The sequence below is a fragment of the Sesamum indicum genome, linkage group LG2 (genome assembly GCF_000512975.1).
Source record: "Sesamum indicum cultivar Zhongzhi No. 13 linkage group LG2, S_indicum_v1.0, whole genome shotgun sequence".
Taxonomy (NCBI): domain Eukaryota; kingdom Viridiplantae; phylum Streptophyta; class Magnoliopsida; order Lamiales; family Pedaliaceae; genus Sesamum; species Sesamum indicum.
This window is the reverse complement of record NC_026146.1, coordinates 641,542-658,980: the sequence shown is the minus strand read 5'-3', so window position 1 is coordinate 658,980 and position 17,439 is coordinate 641,542. Positions and strand designations below refer to the sequence as shown.

At 36.4% G+C, this 17,439-nt stretch overlaps 2 protein-coding genes across 2 annotated transcripts; one reads left to right on the top strand and one right to left on the bottom strand.

The window, feature by feature from the left end:
- Positions 221-12,757, bottom strand: LOC105175667. The gene is made up of 23 exons (XM_011098195.2): positions 12,585-12,757; positions 12,057-12,456; positions 11,075-11,218; positions 9,945-10,027; positions 9,720-9,834; positions 8,879-8,970; positions 8,403-8,457; positions 8,194-8,315; positions 8,007-8,120; positions 7,007-7,200; positions 6,638-6,768; positions 5,930-5,990; positions 5,761-5,831; positions 5,040-5,089; positions 4,812-4,977; positions 4,531-4,658; positions 4,062-4,397; positions 3,915-3,981; positions 2,646-3,254; positions 2,084-2,554; positions 1,809-1,860; positions 1,440-1,589; positions 221-978 (listed from the first exon to the last, which is right to left on the bottom strand). The coding sequence occupies exons 1-23, from the start codon at positions 12,627-12,629 to the stop codon at positions 438-440; spliced, it is 4,197 nt and encodes a 1,398-aa protein (XP_011096497.1). The 5' UTR covers positions 12,630-12,757; the 3' UTR covers positions 221-437.
- LOC105177555 (putative wall-associated receptor kinase-like 16) lies at positions 14,310-17,292 on the top strand. Its single transcript, XM_011100752.2, has 3 exons — positions 14,310-15,389; positions 15,573-15,728; positions 15,870-17,292. The coding sequence occupies exons 1-3, from the start codon at positions 14,453-14,455 to the stop codon at positions 17,066-17,068; spliced, it is 2,292 nt and encodes a 763-aa protein (XP_011099054.2). The 5' UTR covers positions 14,310-14,452; the 3' UTR covers positions 17,069-17,292.

Below are 17,439 nucleotides of genomic sequence, written 5' to 3'. Positions count from 1 at the left end.
AATTACATAATTTATAATAAATCAATACTAAATTAATCATAGATAAATATGAATTTTCATTAAATTCTTTTGTTGATATTAAAAATTCCATAAATCTTGACTAAATAATAAATCTATTTGTTACACAAAAACAAGTTTCAAGAGTTTGAAATAATAGAGAATATATGTATAATTATATTAAATTCTATAGAAAAGAAGTATAATTATCCCTTAAAAAAAATACAAGGATATCAATAACCTCCAACTCAAGTCAAAAAACCAAAATTGTTTTAGAATCCACGTCTATTAACTAGCAACCCCACAATAATCAACTCTATTTACATCACAACTTTGTGGAGACTATTGATAATAAATTAATACATTTGCATTTTAGCATTCCATCCTTAGGACTATACATAACTTGTAATCATCAGCTTATTTTATGATCCCAAAACAAATCAGAACCGAAGATCAAATGAGGGAGAGCCTAGAACCCCAAGATTGTGTTGAATTGGTTCAGACACATTCGCTGTTTGCTGCGTAGAACAATCTGTCTTGTACCTTAGTAGTTTAGCAGCTTCTTCTTCCACAGCGTCAAGATCAATGCCTTCATAGAACTGATCATCTTCAAATATGTCCCTGTTCTCCTCTGCCTTCTCTGCTTGTATCTGCATGGCTGAGTTTTTGCCTGGAGCTTCAGAAATTAGTGAGAACTCCTTGTCTAAATTAACTGTGGGTACTGATTGAGCTTGATAGAAGCTCAGTTTTCTTTTCCGGCTCTCCAGCTTGCTGTCAGCCATCTCTGAGGGGATCTCAAGGCATGCCAACTGAGAGTTCCTAGCAGTTGATTCTAAGCCAGTTTGAGGAGTAGGATCGTGTTTCATACCTGATGAGCTCCCACTTTCATTTATCCTGCTACTTTGAAACACAGAGTCGGGACTAAAGTTTGTGGCGAAGTTGGGCAACCCTTGAAATGGAGATTGACTGAGCAACGATCTCCTGCCATTGTATGTGATATAAGTTCCAACTGCCCACAAGAATTGTGCGCATGCTTTTAAAGTATCAAGAAAATTGAAGGAACAAACTTCACAATTCATATGACATAAGTATGCTTGCTAGTGAAAGACTCAAATAGGAAGAATATATCTAGTTGTCTGTGCACGTGTGAGAACCTGTATAACACTTGCAAAGTATTTCTTTTCCAAAACCAAGTTGAAAGCCTTCTACTCATTCATACATCAACTCAGCCCTTTTTTTTCCCAGAAAAATTACATCTTCCACTGAAAGGAATACGTAGTTGGCACTGTCAACACCCCCGCCCCAACCCCCCTGACACCCTAAGAGAGAAGAGAGGGGGGGTTAGATGCTAATGAACAAGCAGAGAGCAAACTCAATAAATCATTGGAAGAATATTATAGAATAGAGACAGAGGTGATGACAGTGTGAACTTTACTGAAAACCTGTAAATTGCCATCATATCGGTCTTACTGGGACCAGCTTGTGTACCAGCCGATGTAGGATTTGCATCATCATCTATGAAGCTGTCCTCATATGAACTGTTATCCTGGTCATCTTCCTCATCATTAGATGCCATAGCTTCTGAAGATACCCTGAACAGGTTACAAAATTAAGTATGAGCAAACAACTATTATGCGCAATTCAGAGAAAAAGCAGACAAGGAAAATGTTTTACAATATACTGTGGAAAGGAGAATAGTAGAATAACATTCTGAACTTCGGAGAAAAGTAAAACAATGTATTCCTCTTGTCTGGCTCTCAGTCAAGCCAACGAGGAATTCAGCAATGTTCACCCTCTGACAATGGACTTACTCTGCTTCTTCTTCAATGTAAATTGTGACATCTTTTGCTCGCTTCTCCTCACCTGGATGCGATCAAAGAAAATACTGAATAAAATTAGTGATCATAAAGAAAGCTAATTCTTCGCATGATATCAGTTCAAGTACCAAGTTTGACAAGCATTTTTTTAGGATAACCAATCCTTGGTCCTAAGAAAATGCCAGAAAATAATAATTACCTAGATAACAGTATGATATGGCAGATATATCATTAAGCATTTGCAAATAAACAAAATCAAATGAGTTAACCTTTGAAAAGTTTAGTGGCAGTATGATAGTCAGTCCGCCTAGAAGTTCTATGTTTTCTACTTGGCTCAGCTTGTTCCTTGGGTTCTGGAGGAATTTTCCTGTTGAAATCTCCATGCTTGCGCAACCTTCTGAATTTGCACTGCTGGTGAACTGTTTCAGGCTTTACTCCAGAATCCAAAAGCCAGTCTTTGCTGGTGCTTGCCTCCGACAATCTAGCAAAAGGAGTTTGCATTTCTTCAGCAACTGGAATAGGTGATGTGCATGTTTTTGGTGCATTATTCTTCCACTGAAGTTCAGGTGTTTGCATTTCGTTATCACTGGAACACGGGACCTCCATTTTCTTCAAACTGTCATCTTGAAGTGCCTTTCCATCCTGTTTCGAAGAATTTATGAAGACCTCACTCTGCAAATTAGGGGAGGAAACAAAAGCAGGACCTGTGAAATCACCACCTCTGTCACCATTCCATGTTCCTGTAACATTCAAAAGTGCAGAAATAAGCCCTGATTTTGATAAATGTACACAAGAAGTGGTATAACCATAAAAGTTTCTGAAGATACAAACCAGAATCATTTACAGGAGATTCTGGAACAATTCCACTTTTGATTAAATTATTCAGTCTTGGACTAAGCACAGAATCTTCAAAATCTTTGCTTGGCTCATCAGCCAACGGCATTAGCTTCCTATCATGCACGATATTAGGATCCTCACCATAGAGATCCATCTCTTTGGGCATTTTGTCGGAAACTGGGGTGTAAAAAATTTCCTCCGCCCCAGACAAGAGTTTCCCATTTTGCATGTCAGTGTTGCATAGCCTAGAATCAACCAAAATCTGAACTTCTGGTAAATGTGAAGAAGGATTATCTTTAGCTTGCACAGTATTCTCTTCATGATCTTCAGACTCGGGCATCAAATGGCATACAGAAGCCATACTGCTACCATCCATATGTTTCGAATTAGATTCCACAGCCAGTTGTGGTAATGATAAAACCAGGACGTTTCCATTATCATCAACCGATACAAACTCTGAAACGAACAGGAAGGTATGCAGGCAAGCTTTTTGTTTGTGGAAGTCTTCGATGCGCATATCCTTATCAATCTTCTGAAGTTCTCTATCAATTTCCAGTTCTTCGGTTTTCAGTTTCTCTTCAGTATCACTAGACCGCTCTGAACCTAGAACATGTTTAAACAAGAAAATCATAGAGAACTGTAGAATCATATTTCTACATAATAAGAATTCAAGTCAATCATATGGAAATAGGACTATGCGATGCTCATTAACATTTTCAAGATGCTAACTGCAGGTTGAATTGACTATTAGTATTGAAAGAGGGCAAGCAATTAAGCTATGCAATGTATAAAGTAAGTATTTGAAATATGCCTTATCCAACAACTCGGATTTTCCTGGACAAGATGTTGCCACTTTTGTTGGCCTTCTCCATATGTAAAATTAATTGACACCCAATAATGTATGCAAGCATTCCAGTTGAACAATTATATATAACATGTGAAACAAACCACCCTTTAGTGAGAAACTTATATCATTATTATGCCGTGGAGCAAATGACACGAGAAAGTGACATGGCACTGAAACATCTTTCCAAAAAAGGAACAGCATAATAAGAAGAGATATGTCAAGAGAAATTTTCAGGTCGTGATACATGTGGATGTGCAGTTAAGCAAGATTTCAATCTTGTGGAAATCCGAAAGGCGGCAAGGTGTGCATGCCCCCTTTTTTTTTTCATTTCTAAGCCTTAAGTAATCCAGAAATTGCAAGCTGAATCAAAGTGAATCTTCCAGAAAGTAAGGGCCCGTTCTGTTGCCTAGCGATACCTTCTTTTATTTCACAATAAGGCTGCACTGCTTCAGCTCTCGGGCAAGGATCAGAAATATCTTCGTCCTGAATCATATAATAAGTCCAATAATTGCAAAGGATATAATGGAGTATATAAGAATTCTAGCAAGAGCTAACAAACAAACCTCTGCCAAAAGAATCTTGTTGTCTTCGGAAAATGTTAAGCCTTGCAAATATTGCATCATGTCTATTAGCATCCCGGTTCTAGATGAATGTACCACTTTATTTACACGGGAAGGAAATGCCTGGAAGTGAGGAAAGGCAATAAGAGATGGTCTCCAAGCAATTTCTCCAGCAGAGGCAAAATACTTGGCGAGTAGATCTGTCTCTGCAACGGTTAGCTTGGTTTTGTATGCAGGCAGCGAGACAGGGTTATCATCTTTCACTTTCTTTCCACGAGGAACAAATTCTTCAATTGACATCTCAAGAAATTGCACTTCTGGTTTGAGAAAATGGGGAACCTGTAAATGTAAAGCATGTAGACCAAGGTCTCAGCTGCATCACAATTACAAACTTCTATTTACATATATATATATATATATATGATTTTGCTTGTGTGAGAAAATCATAACAAAATCCGCAGAAAAAGCCTACCATCCTTGGACTAGAATGGAAGTTAAAGCTATTTAGTCCACCATTTCTCATATGTTTCTTAATAGCCTTGCTATTTGCTTGCTTTCGCATGTAACCCTTCAACTCTGACCCTTCACATGCTAAAACTAGTGAGCTTGTTAAGGAATTTGCTTCAGAAAGGATTTAAAACTCAATGATTTTGTATGTAACGACAGTAAATAAGATGGTAACAGCATTGATCTGCATTTAAATCAATAGAAATGAGCTCCCCAGAGAGCTACTAAGTGGAAGAAAAAGGATATCAACTCGTCCTTCATGCTTCCTTCCAGTCCTCCCCATGCGCTGAATCATTCTCAAAGGTGAGACATTAGCATCAAAGCATACAACAAGATCAACTTCCATAATATCTAGACCTTCTTCACCAATTGATGTTGCAACAATGACATTGTATCCACCTGTCCGAAATTTCTACACAGACAAGTCAAATAAACCACTGAGGATGGGACAATGCAACTGGAAAAAGGAATTACCTGTAAAACTGCCTGTTGAACTTTCTGTGATTGTCCCTTTAAGGTTTTTCCTGCAGAAACGATAACTAAGAGAAGTCACAAAGTATACCAACCAATTCAATAAACTTATCAAAGCCAGCATGTAAAATTTACCACCAAATATACAATTAGCAGATGTACTCTAGGTTCAATAAATATTTGGTTTTTACTAGTTTTCTTTCTTGGTAGGGTCCACATGGTTGTTCATCCAGTCTAGCATTTTATCTCATCTAAATGTGAATTGGGCCTTTGGAAAGTGCAGTTCTTGCTCAATAGATCTATTATTAATGATCATGTGTGAAAAAACCGCCAAAAAGCCACTGGTTTTGCTGACAAAGAAGGATAATTAGAGCTGGACTAGTGTTAACTTTGGCACCTTACTAATTGTATATCTTTCCCACTCCCCCAATTTAATGGGAGACTGAGATGGATTCATCAAAGCAAGAGTGGATTTACTTTATTATCATCCAAATTATGGAAAAATTCACATAAGTATGCAAATCCTCAGAGAAGCAGCAACAAATTCCACATGTAAAGAAGCAGGGTTATAGTTACAAACTTTGTTACTTCCAGGTTCATGATTTTTTGGTCATGTTTCAATGAGAAATCTACATGACCACACAGGCAAACCACTTTTAGAACAATGGTCTAAGGATTTTAAGTGCATCCGTAATAACAATGCCCAGGAGAACAAGCTACATACCTGAGCTTTGTCCAATGAACTCTGTAGCTTTAACAAACTCACCAATATTTGTCAGTGCATTAAGTATGTCCCTGACATTGAATCATTACCATGAGCAATTATTTGACTATTACCTAGTCTGATTCAGCAATATATGGGTTATATTTGAACAAACAAAAATCAACTTCACCTGACACTACCCCTAAAATTTGAAAAGATGATGACCCTGGAGTTTTGTGGATCTTTAACTTCTGCAACACAATTCCTAATGTAAATAGGACTGCATTTTTCTCATGTAAAACCAAATACCGAGGTGAAGCAAGCAGGTACAAACATGGAACTAAATGCACTCAGTTCTTTAAACACGATTCATAGAGTAGTGTTATATCAATAATATGATGCACTGTCAAACGTTCCAGATTAGCTAATTGCCCCAAAAAATTGCGCGGCACGCATACTTCGATTCATATTAACAAGCCAGTTTCAAGAATCCCCCAAATAAGTGTCTGGTATTGACACGATCAATTTAAATGCATGCACTGGATCCTAGAAATGGAGGCCTTCTATACACCATGGTTAATAACAGCCATGCAAAATCCCCTGGGGTTCCCCTAGTCCGTGGTTTTCCTTAACAGATACCACATCCTCCCTATCTAAGCTTGACACATCAATTCTCTTAAAATATAGCAAGTCTTTGTTAGCGGAAACCATAGCAACAAACAGATTTAGTTCAAAACAACAGCAAAAGGATGCTTCTGATTGTCATGTCCTCTTCCATATCTTACTTCATCTGACTGGTTTTATTTCAGCTTCATCAGTGACGCAGACAGAAAGTAATAGTAATGAAATTGAAACACAAAGCTATCATTTGAAAGAGAATAGTCATGATGCTACATACTGAAATGGTCAATCAGTACTTCTAGCAATTTTGCCAATTTGGGACTGGGGGCCCCATGGGAGAGAGTTTGCTGCATTAGAAGTTTTGCTTTCAAGAGTACTTCATTTCTGCTCATTAATCGTGCAAATGACCTGCACTACCCCAAATAAAAAGTTGAAGATCTGGCATCAATACTATAGTGACATTCATAGCTAAAAGTTGTAATATTTGAGTGCATATAAATGCAGGAATATCTGCAGATAATATTCCTTTGGTAATATTTCCAACATTTCCAATTTATTCTGAGAGAATATAACCAATTTGGAACCCATCTATTCTTGAATAAAAATGAAAAAAAGACAACTCCATATGATGATAAAGAGGGCATACCCTTGTTTCAATTTTTCATCAAGCATCTCAAATGCAGGTCTTATTCCATGGCTTGAAAGCAACTTCCGGACATGGTACAATGTTATCAGAACTCCAAAATAACCTTCAATTTCTCCGTACTTTGTATGATGAAGGCCCATAGGAGGCTCTTGGCGAAATTTGTCCCTTGAATTAAGCAAATCGCAGGGGCTTAACTGCAAAATATGAATATATGTTTTAGGAGAAGAATGAACATTCAAACATTATATGTAGCACTAAGTTCTAGCATCTAGTTTAGCTGCCGCCATAATTGCAATCTGGATTGGCTAACCAAGAAACCAACAGCAGAAAGAATTATCAAGTGGGAATAGAGGAATAGCGGGGATACAGAAGCAATTCCTGATCACAATTTAACCAGACAATGTCATTTTCTATAGTAATTTGGTATATTCTCTAAACCAGATAAGCAATAAATCCACATAATGGATTTTCAGTATTGTGCAATGGATTAGGCGCCCTCTCAGACAGCAAGCCCCAAAATCCCATCTAGTTTTATATTCATCCCCTGAGATATACCAAGTACAATAGCTAGATAGACCTATGATCCAGTAAAACTCAACTTGAACCAGGTATAAATTCGCATAAACTATCTGCACTCTTTTTTCCAGTGTCCTTTAACATTTAATGAATGGACTAGGTGCCTTCTCCGATACAGTATCCATGAAAAACAACATACTGCAATTTAGACAAACACGAAGTCTTATGTTTATTTTACCCAAAAATGTGAACAACACTAGAATGCAGCTGTTTTGAGCTGCGGAATACTAACTGAAGTTGTTACTATGGAGAGATCAACTAAAAGATAGATATACAAAGTGTTCCATCTTATATCTTCTCATATACTTCTTTAGTCTGATGAGATGGAAAAATGTGCAAACCTTAAATTAGAAATCTAGGCTGCGAACCTATGAAACACCAGAAAAATGTTTAAGTTTTAACTAAAAGGATATGGGGTACATACTGTCTGGAAATCTCTCTTCTGTAGCACTCCAAATGCACAGAGACGGCCGACGAATGGACGTACTACTTCCAGAAGCAGATTATTTATTTCAACAGCTTCAACACCCATAGCAACCTAACAGAATTTCTGACATTTTCATATGTATTTCATAGAGTCGAATTAAGCAATTATGCAATGTATTTAGTACCTCAATCAATTCTATCTTTCTCTCATTCACATAAGGAAGTACATCAGGATCAGTTTCATTTCTGTATTCAAGTGTAGATATTTGAAGATTGTCGATTATATGCTGGATTGTCTGCTGTTTACCTGAATTACCAATAAGAATCATTTCACAAAAGAAAGCAGAATATCATATCAACTACATCTTTCTGGTGGACCCTGCAGAGTACTTACATCCTGGTGTCGCAGTCAATGCTAATATTCTTAGTTGAACAGGCGTATCCATCAACTGCAAAACCAATGCAGTAGTATCAGTTCAATATATGAAGTGATAGGACGAATAATTACTGACTGTAAGGTTCTTCTCAAGCTGAAAGTTACGTGATTGGCCTAGCAATGCAGTAACCCCTATGCTACACCTACATATAGCTCCAAAAAAATGTCATATTCAGCTTTGACCATGTGCAAAATTTGATGGTTCAGAGATCAAAATCCCATCCCTCACCACTCAAATGAAATATTCTAAGCTCAACATTTCAAGGTTTTACTAGAAATAGTTGTGAAAAAAAAAAAATTGAAAAGTATATGCATAAGGAGAATTAACCATAGAACACTTGGAATCAAATTTTTCCGAAACATTTCATGGCCAATATAGTAAACTTGGCAACATAGGTTTCAGTACGCAGGTAGAAAACAATAAAGTCACAAACCTCACGGACTGCTACACAGTAGGAATAGTTTCCCATAGCACGATGCGCCTCATCAATTACCAAGCAAACGAGATGCTTCACCAAACATGAGCCTAAAACAAAAATTCAGTTAAGAAAATTCCAACAGAAGAAAACTGCTAAGATCTAAGCAGAGTGAATAAATTTCCTGCAAAGAACTAATTTTGTTTCTGAAAGACATTCACCACAGAGAAGGGGCAAGAAGAAATGCAAACCAAAGAGAGACGCAATATCTCAAAGGACAGGTATAACAATCATGCATTCTCTTGTCCTAATTTTGCAGAAAATATCCCATACGCTGCTTAAAGAAGAACAGAAAGAGAGGGTATAGACCTTATATTTCCACTACAAAGAACTTGCTTGAATAGATTATGATCAATTTTGGTTAAAAAAGACACATGAGATAAATTAAATTGACACCAATATGTTTGTCAAAAGAAATGGAAAACCCAAAAAAACTGAAAGGAAGCAACTGAGTCTAAGGATAAGGATTCACTAATATTTTTGTAAGAATTACTAAATTCCCCAGTCAAAAAGGACAACATATACCAGAACTAGACAGTTTTGAGTAGCATGCTTTATAACTGTTAAAAACCCCAAGTTCAGGTAGAAAAATTATTCTGTTGGCACCTACTATTTTTCTATATCTTAGATATTTATAAAAACAAACTAATTCTTAAAACACAAATGGGTCATGGATTAGATGAAAACTTTAGCATGCTCTTCTATTAGTTTCTATTTTCCACATTATTACTAATTATTCAAATTTCAAATTTAAACAGATTGACTTCAGTAACATGTCGTGACAAGTTCAGAAATAAACCAGATTGTATATCCTTCTCTAACACTTGTGGGGTAACAAAAAATACTCTTTTGTTTTTCCAAAAATCTGCTCTTCTGGTGGGATTCGTCTGGCCTGTCAGATCAATGGTCCACTCCTGAAATCAGTTAAATGACAACTTTCTCCAAATTAGGTAAGTAATGCAAACACTCCAGCATAAAGCATAAACATATAGAAGGCCAAGAATATTTCGTAATATTTGCTTACTTGTGGAATTCCAACAATTTTATGACAAGCTTCAATTTGTTGCATGACAAGTGGCCTAGAAGGAGCAGCAAAAACAATTTTACCTACCGAAATGCAGAAGAAGTGTTGTAAATATTGCTTTGAGAAGCTTTGAACATAATTCTTTAAAAACAATGATGAAATCAACACAATGACAGATATAATCCAATATAAAGTTTAACAGTTAGTCATTCTCCAATCTAATAGAGATTCATCAGAGTTATGTGTCGTGCATCAATGTATTTGAGCTCAATAAGACAACTATGACATCATTTTCATTCACTAAAGATAGGCTAGTAAATATATTAGAAGAGCTATATAATAATAGTCAGAACTTGATTTACATTACAGAAAATGACCAAAAAATGAGAAATTAATAATTAAAAATGTAATGAAAAGGCCTACTAGATTTTCAATGGTTATGTCAATTTTGAGGACAGAATCTTACATCTACACCTTCTGTGGTAAGTGAAAATTACAAGCCAGCATAAGCAAGTGCAGCACACATGCATATGACACCAGAGGTATTTTTGTTCTAGAAAACAAAAGGCAAAATCAGAAGGTATTTCAGGGATATCGCTATTTTCTTTTCATTTCTTTTCCTGACATCACATCACCACTTTTGGGTCCAAAAGATTTGAAAGGGGGAATGTCAACCACTATACCACTAATAGGGGATCCGCACACAATTTTTCATACCTAAGGGGCAGGTTGCAATAGGATCGTACTTTAGACAGTTGTAAGGTAATTATCCCTAAATATAATTGATTTTGAGGGCCTTGTGTCATTGTAGGGTGTCGTGATGGCATGATGATACGGCTTACTAAGTTAGAAGGCATGTTTCCCACCCATATCCTGAGTTATATATGTCAACATAACAGACATTTGAGCTCACTCAAGAAGAAGCTAGATAGCCTATAGATAATAGAAACTAACAGAACATTGCAATAGCTATGGCAGATTGCAAACAAGTAGTATATTATCAGTGGTGGGTTACACTGGAACATATCAAAGACATGGAATTTGCTAGGATAAGTAATCATGTAAGAAACAAAAAGGCAATAGGAAAGCATAAGGATATGCAGAATACAAAATAGTACAGCATTCACTACCTTCAGGAAACCATCTGAAAAAATTATACATGACGGCTGCAGCAATAAGAGTTTTTCCAAGTCCTGTTGGCAATACAACTAAAGTATTGGAAAATAGTGCAGTCCTGGTGATAGAGAATTGATAATCACGACGAGGGACATTCACTGCCACAAATAGCAACAGAAGAGTGAATTTTAGAAGTTGAGAACCTTACAATCAAACTCTTATCCCCTCTAAAACACATACTTTGAAAATGTCTAATGGCATTCATGTCAAGCCAGGAAATATGAACATTGCTATCCACTTTTCAATTAACAGATGAGTATTTGTAATTTTAAATGCAAGCAGAAGTAGATCGACAACTAAACTCTTTGGACAGCAATCTTAAGCATTACTAAAATCATTTTTTGGAGTCGTAGGAAAACTGCAACAGCATATTCTCACTCGCCAAGAATTAAGGTAAGTGCTTTCTATATATTCCGAAAAGTAACCACATTCATATGTGAATTGCTTGCTAATGGTTTTGGTTACAATAATAGAAACAGCCTCCACTTCACAACAATGTACTCAAATAAATACATTTTCAAAAGTTTAGCTGGTTTCAGTTATAGGATAGATAGAGACAAGTCATCAAAATAACAGGAATAAGTGTAACTATTGAAGCTTGCAAGTTGCAACCACACACACAACAAAAAATGGCATCATTCAGGCAGAGACCCACTTCAAAACGCATTCTTAGGAAGCAAGCCAGCAGGGAAAAGAAAAGGGAAAAGTTATGTTACAAAGATGGATCATTGCCATACACATATAATCAGACTGATACGAACACCATTGCATGAGAAGGAGTATCTTCACCACACGTTATCAATTTCTTAACACATCAAGCTACCATTTCGTCCAAAACCCAAAAAGATCAAATGAAAAGCATTACCAAAAATTACAAAATTAACATAGATAAGAAAAGAAGGTAACAAACGGAAAGCTTTCAAGAAATAAAAGAACCTGGGTAAATCCAAGTCTTGGCAGCATCAGTATCAATCTTGATGAATCCATTAAGCATCTCAACATCTTCAAAGTCAGCACCAGTACCATCACCCTTATCGTCAATAATATTGCTGTTACTAATATTTCCGTCAACCGGTTCTGAAAATTCCACCTTTCCCATAAACTTGTCAGAATTGCTAGAAGAAACCCCAATAAATCTATCTAATGTAGATTGCCTAGTTGAAGAAAGTGAATTAAAGTTAACATCAATTTTTCCTTTTTTGCGCATTTCTTGTGGTGGGTATTCTAAATTACACTTCAAATTAGAACGAATATTAGAAATGGAGGTGGGTTTTTCAGCGGCAGTTGCCTGGCATGCCACATCAATTTCTTGCGCAGCTGCTTCCCAATCAAATTCCTACACATCCCACAAAAAGGAATGAGAAAATGGGGAAAAAAAAAAGTGTCCATTTTCTGCCTAAATATAAATGAACAGATTGTAGTAAACGTAAAAACAAGAACAATCAATTGATGAAGTGCACTTACATCGTCGTCGTCGATGACGTGCAGAGAAGTGGAACTGGAAGCCATAGAAGTGTCTTTGCAAAGCTCGGAATTGTGATTTTTGCTGCAAATCTGCTTAATTTACAGGATTTTGGGGGGAGGGAGATGAATGAGCAAAACCCCTCCTCAAGAGAGAAAGAGCGGCAAAACTCCTGAGAGCGCCATTTTGAAGTTAAGGAGAAAGTAACAATGCAATTTGTTTTATTTTACCTTTTTATTAATAATACTTTTATTAATTCTTTAATTTGCACTTTTAATCCATTTCCATAGTTCTTTAACCCAAAAAAAATGAAATCAAGAAATTATATCCGCTTAAATACAATTTTGGTTCTCAAATAAATTATCTATACAATTTTGGTCTTCAAATAATTTTAGTATTGCATTTTTTATCCTCAAACCATTGATTTTTTGACATTTTTAGTCTTTTCGCTAATAAAACTGTTAAAATTAGGAAAAAGAATAATCAACTTTGTTTGTTTTTATTTTTTGGGATCCTCGAGATGAGCCAAAATACACCCAATATTTGCTTACTTTTTTTTACATCTTATCTGTGTAACTTTGGACTTTTTATATATTATATATATAAACACGCATACATATATAATATAAAAGAGATATGATTTGACAAAGAATAATAATTTTGTCTAATAAAAATACAACATTAAACACACAACACCTATATATATATAAAAGAGACATTATTTGATAATAAACAGTAACTTTTGTCTCTCAAAACACAACATCAGACATGCAACACTTATTTTAAATTATCTTTAAAAATAAATCCAAATACACATACTTATTTAACTTTATTTTTCTCTCTTTATCTTCGCAAAAGCAAAACAAAATACTCAAAAAATGAATCCAAACACAATGGTCATTTTCCTCTCATTTTATAATATTTTTCAAGTTTGACGGTGCTAAATAATTGAAAATCCACCTGAAAGGAAACGATCAAACAAAATAACCTACGACTAACTGAAAGAAGCGAAAAGCCCAAATATTTTCAAGGACGCAAGGTAATTAATGACCTACGATCCGAATCACTGCTTAATAATAGAAGATAAAAAATGATTATGTTTAAGATTTTTGGATTGTATTATACTCATAAAATATGGAATTAATAGTGAAAACAATCCTATTTAGTGAGACAAAAAACTTGATGAATATCTATCTTGCGGTGTAGAAAAACAAATTTTTTTTCGTATTCATCGATACCAACAATATTACTCCAGTCCATATATGTTGACTGACTTTCATTGATATCTCATTAATAAATTTAAGAGTACATATAATTTTTGTGGTGTGAAGTACTCACTAGCTGTATTGGATTTTTGTGGGGGCTTATCAAGAACGGCGACCAAGACTTTAATTTTTATAGCAACATCAATTTTCCTAAAAATAAACATCATTAAAAAAACAATTAGATATGAGAAAAAATCTAACTCGAGTTTGGGTCTAATCTAAATTAATTATACGATAAATTTAATATATTTATTGTGTAATTATTTTACAATTTAAAAAAAGTATCCAATCACATGATTAAATACAATACAAATACTCTTTAATTAATTTGATTAAGCCAAATCTAACTTGGGATTAGAATTTTCCATACTAGTCGTAAAAATCAGAAAAAAGGGAGCTGGAGGCCCACCTTCATCTTCATGCAGAGGAGATTACTTCATGTAGTCCTCCGCTGAATAGTAAGAGCATAAGCATGAAGACTAATTCATCCTAGCTACCTCTATTTATTCCTTACTGTTTGTTCTCCTACACAGTCGCGACAAATATCGATCCCTTTCCCTGCAGAAAAAGGGAATTAGGTGCAGGCACGTAGAATTAGTGTAATCATGAAGTCACTCATAATGATGAAGAAGACGAAGCTGCTGGACCTGCAGTGCCTGCCCATAGTAATTGATCCCTTCATCATCATCCTCATCTTCATGATGGGCAGCTTACCACCAACTCTATCAGTCTCAAATTATTCAGTTGCAAAGCCCAACTGCATTGATCGTTGCGGCGACGTAAGAATCCCTTTTCCTTTTGGCACCACACCAGATTGTTACGAAAACCGTAGTTTCTTTGTCGAATGCAACCAAACCTTCAGTCCCCCTAAACTTTACTGGGGAAACAGCTCAATAGAGATCACAAATATATCACTAGATGGCCAACTCACAGTCTTGCAGTACATAGCTCGTGACTGCTATGCTCCAAATGCCACCCGGATTTCACATAACAATCCGTGGATAACGTTACCCAAATATTTTACAGTTAACAATACTGCGAACAAGTTCACTATTGTGGGTTGTGATACATATGCCTATGTTTCCGGTAGGTGGCTTAACCAGTCGTACACAACGGGTTGCATGGCCTTCTGTAACGCCAAGGACGATCTGGTGGAAGGATCCTGCATGGGGTTAGGCTGCTGCCAGCTGACCTACATTCCTCAAGATGTTTGGAGTGTGGAAATTGACCTGAGGAGTTATAGTAATTATACAAATCGTTCAGGCTTCGATAATTGCAGCTATGCTTTTCTTGCTGAGGAAACTGCCTTCACTGTTTCTCGGCATAGTATTGCAAAATTGAAGAATGTTACACACCTTCCTATGCTGGCTGATTGGGCAATTGGGAATATGACGACATGCAAGGAGGCCGAGAAGAACTCCTCAGCTTATGCTTGTAAAAGTCTTAATTCCAAGTGCCACAAGCCCGAAAACGGTTATGGGTACCGATGTAGTTGCCTGGAGGGCTATCAAGGAAATCCTTATCTCGTTGATGGCTGTCAAGGTACATCCATTCATCCATCCATCTACTTGTTTAATTTGCTTGAGTGATTTCTTCAGAATTGGTGGCTGGTTTGCTACTTTGCTTATCATCTTTCTTTCCAGCTCCCCTATTTATGCACTTTTAGATCGATGTACGTACGTAAATCTCTATACATATATATAAGTCTTAATTGTGTTGATGCAGATATAGATGAATGTAAGCTCGGCAAGTGCAGAGATGATTGTCGGAACACCAATGGCAACTATACCTGTCTTTGCCCAAAAGGGTACCATGGTGATGGACAAAATTGCAGTCCTGCAGGTGATTCTGGTGAATCACTCATTCTAAAACTTGTAGCAGGTTAGCATGGTTATTACAATTATGCAAAAAAGTTTTAGACAAACAGGGATCATTCATTCAACCTAACTAATCCAATTTACATTCCATTGATTAGCTTATTTATAGTTTTAAATTGCTAATGAAAACATATAAATTAAACAGGAATTGCCGTTGCGATCATACTCCTGCTACTTGTTGCTTTCTTGTTGTACTGGGAACACAAGAAAAGAAGCTTCAACAAGATGAAGCAGAAGTTCTTCCTTCAAAATGGTGGCACACTGTTACAAGAGAAGCTCCATGCAAGAGGAAGATCACCAGAATCTGTGAAGATTTTCACTTCATTTGAGCTTAAAAAAGCAACAGATGACTTTAATGATAGTATGATAGTTGGCCAAGGAGGCTTTGGCATCGTGTACAAAGGCTTGTTACCAGATAACAGCATAGTTGCCATCAAGAAGTCTAAATACGTCGATCCAAACCAAGTCGAGCAATTCATCAATGAGGTGATAGTTCTTTCTCAAGTAAACCACAGAAATGTCGTTAGGCTCCTTGGTTGTTGCTTAGAAACAGAAGTTCCTCTTCTGGTATATGAATTCATCAGCAACGGAACGCTTTCTTCACACATACACAATCAAGCGAGGGCACATTTTCTTTCTTGGGATATACGACTAAAGATTGCTGCAGAAGCTGCTGGAGTGCTCTCATACTTGCACTCAGCTGCTGCGACTCCAATCATACATAGAGACATCAAGTCAGAAAATATTCTATTAGATCATGGTTTCACAGCTAAAGTGTCTGATTTTGGAGCCTCAAGACTGGTTCCTCTGGATCATACGCAGTTGTCTACAGTGGTGCAGGGAACTCTTGGATACTTAGATCCTGAATACATGCAAACCAACCAATTGACTGAGAAAAGTGATGTCTATAGCTTCGGTGTAGTCCTCTTGGAACTACTAACAGGCAGGAGGGCTATAACCTTTGATAAGCCAGAGGACGAGAAAAATTTAGCCAACTTTTTCTTTTCTGTGCTAAAGCAAGAACGCTTATTTGATGTTCTTGATGATAATATTTTGGGTGATGATCGAAATAGGGAACAGATAATGGAAGTTGCTAGGCTTGCACAGGGGTGCTTAAATGTGAAAGGGGAAGATAGGCCTAGTATGAAAGAAGTTGCAATGGAACTAGAAGGGCTGAGACATGGAGGGAATCACTCATGGGCCCAAAATGAAAGCAATGCAGAAGAGGCGGAATCCTTGCTTGGTGCGCGATATAATGGCATTTCCATTGACAGTGATGGTGATAGCAGGAGTGTTGGATTTGATAGCCTCAAGAATGCTGTTGTACTGGGTGGAGGAAGATGATGCCTGATTATGCCAGGCAAGTATGGATCACTAGTTCTTTGATCGAATCAGTTAGTTTTTTAAGTCCTATTATACTCGTATTATCTTAGTCTTATTTGTTCGATGGGATTGTAGTATATTGTTCTGATGCTGCAACTCTCAATACCCATGTAGAATTCAAAAGTAACATACCCAACTTGAACTTTAAGTTTATGGGGCAAGTAAATTATTGCCAGTCTGACTTCTTTCTGATCTTTTCCAGCTTTAGACTGATATTGATTATATACTATGTCTGCTAAATTGAATAGATCAAAATTAAGAAAACTCCTACCTAGCTACATTTATCAAATATTTGTATAAAAATGTAGTAGTTTCTCATTAGGAGGCTCACT

Bases quoted from the DNA above. Each gene is read 5' to 3' on its own strand.
- LOC105175667 (XM_011098195.2), bottom strand. From the start codon at position 12,629: ATGGCTTCCAGTTCCACTTCTCTGCACGTCATCGACGACGACGAT. The intron at 8,316-8,402 runs GTAAGTACTCTG...TTGGTAATTCAG, and splicing joins ATTGACTGCGACACCAGGAT to GTAAACAGCAGACAATCCAG. The intron at 2,555-2,645 runs GTTTGTATCTTC...TGAATGTTACAG, and splicing joins ATCTCCTGTAAATGATTCTG to GAACATGGAATGGTGACAGA.
- LOC105177555 (XM_011100752.2), top strand. From the start codon at position 14,453: ATGAAGTCACTCATAATGATGAAGAAGACGAAGCTGCTGGACCTGCAG. The intron at 15,390-15,572 runs GTACATCCATTC...GTGTTGATGCAG, and splicing joins TCTCGTTGATGGCTGTCAAG to ATATAGATGAATGTAAGCTC. The intron at 15,729-15,869 runs GTTAGCATGGTT...TAAATTAAACAG, and splicing joins CATTCTAAAACTTGTAGCAG to GAATTGCCGTTGCGATCATA.